This window comes from Schistosoma mansoni (genome assembly GCF_000237925.1).
Source record: "Schistosoma mansoni, WGS project CABG00000000 data, supercontig 0147, strain Puerto Rico, whole genome shotgun sequence".
Lineage (NCBI taxonomy): Eukaryota > Metazoa > Platyhelminthes > Trematoda > Strigeidida > Schistosomatidae > Schistosoma > Schistosoma mansoni.
Window position 1 is genome coordinate 542,880 of NW_017386044.1, and position 8,001 is coordinate 550,880.

Below are 8,001 nucleotides of genomic sequence, written 5' to 3' on the forward strand. Positions count from 1 at the left end.
CCTCCATAGTCACCGCGAAACATAGACAGATACATCTCAATTTACACCATTAACCAGTTGTGTATCTAGAAAGAAAAAAAGAACATACATCAACAAAACTAATGTTACAAAATATTAAAAAACAAAAACAAAATTCGTATACAAAAAAAAGAGAAGGGGGGGGGGACACACATAGTGTAGTAATACAATTTTCAATGTCTAAAAAAAAACAAGGAAAACTCAAAGTGAAAGATGTTATTCATTTATAACATAAACATATATATATATATATATATATATATATATAGCACAAATGGAATGACCAACAAGGGTCATTCGTAATTTATTAACCATGATTAATAATAATCACAAGATGATGTGCTATTATCAAGTAAGTAAGTAAGTGACCACATAGGGATTATTTCCATTCCTCATTTACGCTTCTCCTCACCTTCCTAGTAAGTGTATCAACAAAATATTATACCTCCGTTGGTGTATATTTTGGAACTTTATTCAATGGTTCTTTTTCATGAACAATAATATTATCATCTATTTTTTTAGGTGTATTGATTGAATTTGTCACATTATTACTTGATTCCACAGGAGTATCACGTGGCATATTCCGTACAACACTTAATGGATAAATTTCTGAATCTTTTATTCCTGTCGCATATTGATAAGCTGGTGGTATAGGATTATCTGAAAATGTTGGAGCTGATGGTACTGGTCGTTGACGTACATTCGCTGTACCACCTTCTTCTAATCTTATAAAACCAGGTGGATTTTTATCAATATTATTAGATCTTGATATATCACCTGAAATATTATGTGAATGTTGTGATAGATAGCCATCGAGATCATGATATTTATGCATTTTTGGTATAATAGGTGGACCACGAAAATCAATACCGGCAAAACGTTTTTTATAATCAGCAAATAAATTACATACAATTTCAACAGTTATTAAATCCCCGGCATTCATAGATAACATACGTAGAATAAAATGTCCATCTTGTCTAAGAAACTCTGCCATGAAACGATCTGTAAGTAATGCAATTTTAGGATCATCCCGATCATAGACATCAGCAATTTTTAAAAATCTTCTAACAAAATGACGTTGACGTTGTTTTAAACCCATACGATATAACCATAATGGTATACTTAACATAGTCATTATCATAACTGAACCAAGAAAAAAGAATAGAAATATATAAATTTTTTCATTTAACATATTAATTGGTAATACACATTGTGCAAATAATGTATTACTAGCACCAACATGTTGTAATGTATGCCGACACATACCAACTCTAGGAAATACTTGTGTTTCTGTCCATTGTTTACCATGTATAATATCAGATAATATACGATAACCAAATAACCAATAACCTTCATATGAATTAAAACGTAAAAAGAAATACATTAAATATAATTGAAAGAATCCAACAATTGAATATAACAATTTGATTGTTAAATAAACATAAACTAAATTATTTCCATGACGTTTACCCGGCATAAATGCCATGGAACGTCGAAATGATGCACCCAATGTATCTGTGGTACGATATTCCCGACGATTGAATAATAATAATTCTAATGTTTTAGCAATATGTTGTACCATTTTTTGTCGTTTCTCTCCATCTTCTTTAGATATTAAATTAGCTTGACGTATTAAATTTTGTAAATCTGTACCAGTACGATTATAAGTGAATATACTCCATATAATACGTGGTATATAATATAGTATAGCTTGTAAACCTAATACCAATGGTACCCATTGATAATAATCTAAAAAGAAAGAAAAAAGAAGAAGGGATAAATGTTACAATTTATAGAAATATAAGAGTATAAATATCAAAAATGTAACGGATAGATATGAATATAGTGTTACAAAGGGGGACCAGATATATATGCGTCACACAAATCGAATGAGATTTGTGTGAGGGCTGTGATACTACTCGGATGCCCAAAACGAAGCAGATGGTTTTCTTGGGGGGTCAAACCTCGAGTCTTTGAGCTAAAGATCTGATCCACAAGGCAGTGGAGCATCGTAAAGAGATGCAGTCCCATGGTAGCCGGACACCAACGATTGATTCATACTCCATTTGTTCCCTCAGGATACTGGAGCCCATGCGCACTATTGGTTCAGAATCATGGTTTTTCAAATCTCCTACATTAACTGCCCGTGTCCACCGACCCGGTTAAAGTGTCGGACATTCGCTTTTCGTCCTCCCAATTTCGTAAATAACACCCCCGCCATTGTGAGAAGGCAGTGAGTAGGACTTCCCTGTCAGAGGCTATATACGCGTGACCATATGAGAGCATTTGGAGAGGGAGTGCGGACTCTCTCCACTCTCAGCCGTACCAGGGCATTTGGAGGCCAGTCAACTCATCATTAACATACTGTTAACCTTACTGTCCTTACTGTCATTCATCTGTTTAACTTGACTTTTAGAACTACATTAAATATTGTAGTCTAGTAATAATAATAATAATAATAATAATCCAATTAGATTGTTTTTTGTTTCATCATTAAATGTTCAAGGATAGAAAGTTGTTTTAACTTAATAAAAAATCAGTCAGTCAATAAGCAACGTGTAGAACCTGGCATATGTGGGCATTATTTCAAATCAATATGTCCAGTGTTTCTTTAGCTTCAGTTTCATCTTGGCCACAACCAGGTAGATGATGATCTGAAGCTGTGTCAGCTCCTCTCCTGGTTCTCACATCTTCCATTGTCCTTCGGAATGTTTTGTTGATACAAATATGATCTATCTTGTTTACTGTGGCGTGGTCCGGCGAGATCCATGTAGCTTTATGTATGAGATTGTGGGGGAATATTGTGCCGCCTATGACCAATTTGTTGAATGCACATAGATTTACAAATCTCTCCACATTTTCATTTCTCTATCCCATTCCATGTCGTCTCATTATATCTTCATATCCCGTGTTGTCCACTCCGACTTTGGCGTTTAGGCCTCCCATCAAGATAGTGGGGTCCTTTGTTGAGTACTTCGCTAAGATTGATTGCAGCCTTTCATAGAACCGATCTTTAATGTCGTCGTTGCTATCATTGGTGGGTTCATAACATTGGATAACATTCATTGTGATCCCTTGCTTCTTTGTTCTGAATGATGCTTTGATTATCCTGGGTCCATGAGATTCCCATCCCACAAGTGCATTTCGTGCTTCTTTGGACAGCATTAGAGCAACTCCTTGAGTGTGTGGAACATTTTCCCCTTCGTGACCAGAGCACAGCAGCATCTTTCGCGTATCTAGCCTTTGCTGTCCAACTTGTGTCCAATGAATTTCGCTGATTCCAAGTACAGCTACCAATTTGTATCTCCTCATTTCCGTTCCTATTTGACTGGGTTTCCTAGTCTCCCACATTGTTCGGACGCTCCATGTACCTCTATAAAAAGTGTTGTTCTGTTCTCCTCAACAGTGAGCATTTATTATTCCGCAAGCAGTGATCGAACCCATTACCCTCGGTTTCGCGTACGAACGCTGAACTGCTAAACCACTGATCCGAAATCCAACGGTGTTTAACTTCAATCAATCCATGACCTCATGTCAAGTGCTTTCATGTTTTCAATAGTTGTCTAGCTTATATTGACTTGTGAATTCAACTTTGAAAATAATACAATCTTCACAAATCCCCGAAATTGATAATAATTACATACATTGTGATTATTAAACACCTGAGTAGTGCATGAATTCCTAATTATCAAACGACTTCTCACATGACAAATCTATTTTTATTTACTAATTATGTATAATAGCGGCTTGTAATAATGCAACTTCATGAAATATTTACAACTAATCTGGGATATAATTCAGAAGGGGTTTTGTGGAAATTTCAGTATTTTTCATAGTTTAAATTATGAGTCAATTGAAGCTAGACCACCATCGAAAACCTGGAAACACTGGACGGCCAACTAGTCCTATTATGGGACTCCTCAGCAGTGCGCATCTACGATCCCGCACCCGCGAGATTCCAACCCAGGACCTACCGGTCTCGCGCCGGAGCACTTAACCGATAGACCACTGAGCTGGTCGGCATCCAACGGTGTTAATGTCTAACTTCAACCGATCCACGAAGTTGAGCAGCCGTTCACCAATTGTCTTCAGTGAGTTGATATCTCTACATCAGACTTGGTTGAACTCCACTGGTCACTGCTTCCCACTAGAACTCAAGGAAACATCCCTTACAGTTCCACAATAGGACGAGACGGCCGTCCAGTGCTTCCAGGTTTTCCATGATGGTCTGGCTTCAATTGATTCATGATTTCAACTATGAAAATACTGAAATATAATTATTGAGTGATTCAACATGTTCAACTACGGTGTTCCGTATACTTTACTCCTCCAATTCCTTTCAACACAAACAAGAGGCGATTGCTGTGCATTTAGAGATAGGGAAGAGATGTCACATGAGCATATATTTTAAGCATTCACCAGTTAAATGTCTGTAAAACGGTAAAATTATTGCAATTTTGCTAATTCAGTGTTGTTCAGTGCAGTTCATGGTATTGAATATTATAATTGTTTTTATTATTAGATGATATCCAACTGTTTTACACCATACAAACTTCTGTACTCAGATGAGAACTAGAGTTCTAATAACTTAGAATTGATGGCTGTTCAAATCGATATGGGTGGATTATTTGGAACTTATAACTGTTGAGATTTAAATCAATATGGTCTTAATCAGGAACCAAACTACTGAATTACTTCACAAGATATATTAAGTCACACGTTCATGTGCATGCACACACGTATATAATGACATTAAACCAGCAGAATGTAATAAACCAACAAACAAACAAACATGAACAGATATACACTTGGTGTCTCTATATTAGCAGCAGGTAGTGTTGATTTATTAGAATATACTAGAGAAGAATTCTTTATCAACTAATATGCTGGTAGTCAAATAAGAATGAAATCAGTAAAGAAATGCTCTATAGGTACACAATCAATGTGGTCGTATATACTTGTGCCAATACATGAATAACAACAAGCAAACAAAACGGAAAGGTAATAATATTGATTAAATAACACCAATAAATCTATTTTAACCGATTGACAATCATTAAATAATGTGCTTAATTTTGTAATTATAAAATTCCTAACTCTTCAGTGGTCTACAAGAATTAAGGTAATCTTAGGGTTTTTCCCAATAATCAAGCATTGTTTTTAGGCAGAAAGAAATAAAATTAGTAGTCAAGGCAACAACTTAATATTTGGTTTTCTTAGAAAACAGATTTTCCTTAAAAAGGCAAGATAAATCATTTCTCTGTTTGTTAACTACTACTACTACTAATACTACTTAAATCAAACATTAATTTGTAATTCACCTTCTCACGGTGAGGGTGTTCACTACGAAGGATCGAGAGAATGGAAAGTGAACATCCGTTACTTAAATTGTGTTGGTGGGTACGGAAGATTCACCTAGAGGAGTTAGAAAACTATATATTCAGAACCAATGGTGCACGACGGCATCAGGAATGTGAAGAAACAAATATTGTATTAACTTATTCTTGGTTACTGGCTAATATGGGACTGCATCTCCTGACGTTGCTGCACTGCCTTGTGGATCTGACTTTTAGGTCGAAGACCCCAGACGTGACCTGCTATGAAAACTACCTGCTTCGGTTTCGGCACTCGGGCAGTATTCCAGCCCTCATACATATCGAATGATTTGTGTGGCGCCGTATATTTTGGTGCATTTTTGGACCGATATTTGTGTTTAAATGAATAAATAATGTTATGTCAATAATTTAGTTCTTAAAAACAAATGAAACTGGAGAATGAAAAGTACAAAGTGATAAAACATAAGAATTAGACAAAAAAATTAAGAATGGATCTCTTTAGACGACCTTTGCTAACACTGAATGATATCACCTAAGTTCTCTAAGTATAGTCAACTGATTAGAACACACTGAATACACAATTTGAGTTGATTACAGTCACTAATCAACTTATATAAGTCCTGATGTTGTCAGCAAGTTTCACAGACTGATGTCACTGTTTTGTGCTGCGACTGATTTCTTTCAGTAGTGGATAATTCACAAAACAGTCAGTCAGTCAGTCAGCTACAACGTAGGACCAGGCACATATATGCATCGGTCCAAGTTGCCATACCTCGTTAGCACAACAAGATGAACACCGGATTCATAGAAGTAATTAATTTAGTGATGGTAGTATATCAAGAAAGGTTGTATATAAGGATTTAGTACAGGAAGGAAGAGAGATATGAATCAATTTTAATCTCATAGTTTAAGGGAAGATAAAGAGTGTATACACCTACGCCATTGTGATCGATTCTGAGCCATGTCACCTAGAGTCTCCAACCATTGGTTACGATAGTCACGCGGACCCCAACCAGGTAGTCTGCATCTGCCAACATGGCTCAGGCTAGAAGTTAGTGACTTCAAACACTGATGCCATGTTTTGGTTTGACCGCCCCTAACTCTCTTCCAACCATCCCCAATACTAGTCATCATAGCGCGTCGTGGTAATCGGTGTTCAGGCATACGTAACAAAACAAAGGCACTACTAATACTGATGAACAACAGTAATGATAAGTGCAACTTGAAAAGAGATGGGAGAAAATGTTAGTATACCCATATTCATTCCTTGGATGAGGAGAAATAAGGAACCGTAAATGGCCTATGATATCTGCCCCAAAAATGTTACAAGCCATGAATGTGAAGCTTTTATGATTCATGACTCTTATGACGACTTCAGGATGGATCTGCATACTTGCGTTTACCTTTTACGGTGTTCTAATTTTTTAAGGAGTAAGATCAATTTAGGTATTTTAATGTGAAAAAAATTTCCGTTAACAATAACTGGAAAGTTTTTCTTTGTCTTTAACAAACATCATTTATAATAAGAATTATTGAAATGTCCTGGATTGAACTCCAAATGTGAGAGGAGTATTCTCTGAAGAAGTCAATTGCATTTAATGGAGAAAAGTTTGGCATGGAATTTTTCCACTCATTTAGAACACTCTACATATATCATTTCTATTATAAACAATTAATCGAACAAAGATGGATAGTGGCTAGCAGTGAAATCCAGGACGGGCGTCTCGTCCTATTTGGTACTCTTCAGCTGGATGTACCTGCATCTCAGAGTTGATGTTCACTCTGGGACTCGAACCCACTACCTTTCGCTTCAAACGCCATCGTGTTATCCACTCAGCTACTGAGTCATGATAGCCACTTGGTTGTGTGATGGGGTGAAGTTTAAATTCACTTAGTATTGTTTGCTTGAATCTTCCCATCTTCCCATCCACTGCTAGCCACTATCCATCTCTGCTTACCATGCTTGTGAATTAAGGCTATATCGAGGCAATACGCACAGTATGTATATATGCCAATAAGAGACTGACCAGTTGCAGTCCTAACAAATCGATGGGAAGATTCAAACAAACAATACTAAATGAACTAATCGAACGTTTAAATGATCAAAACATACTCATTTGTTGCGGTCGAAGTGCATCCCATTCCTGTAGTTTATGTGGTACAATTCCAGATGTTAAATTAATAGGAAATGTTCCTTCAATCCAACATAGATTAGTAATATAAGAATCTGCATTGACTCCACTCACTGTTGTCGGTAAATAACATACTAATGGAGTCATAAAATATTGTCTCATTGTTACTAAAGCCATACATAAAAGTAGTACAATAACATTCCATTGAAAATTTGCTCGATCAGCTAAATCTTCAAATCCAACAAAGTTACATACAGAAAATGATTGAACATAACCGAGAAATTCTGAAGCAACCATATTGTATGAAAAATGTTAATTCTGAAATGAAAAAACAAAAACAAACAAACGTATTTATCATTGATAATTCCGTATTGTTAATGTTCAAGATCATAATTGATCAAGTTCTGTTTTCATATACATAAGAGAATAGTATCCACAATTGATTGATTACTGTGTGATGATCAATGTCATGCGTGTCAAGTCCCTCTTTAGTGCTGATCGAATGCTATCGATCA

At 36.0% G+C, this 8,001-nt stretch overlaps 1 protein-coding gene across 1 annotated transcript; it reads right to left on the reverse strand.

Moving 5' to 3' along the window:
* Positions 1-457: 457 nt before the first annotated feature.
* Smp_187190 (hypothetical protein) lies at positions 458-7,783 on the reverse strand (the record flags this gene model as incomplete). Its single annotated transcript, XM_018792720.1, has 2 exons — positions 458-1,769; positions 7,470-7,783. The coding sequence occupies 2 exons, from the start codon at positions 7,781-7,783 to the stop codon at positions 458-460; spliced, it is 1,626 nt and encodes a 541-aa protein (XP_018644088.1).
* Between the last annotated feature and the right edge of the window lie 218 nt (positions 7,784-8,001).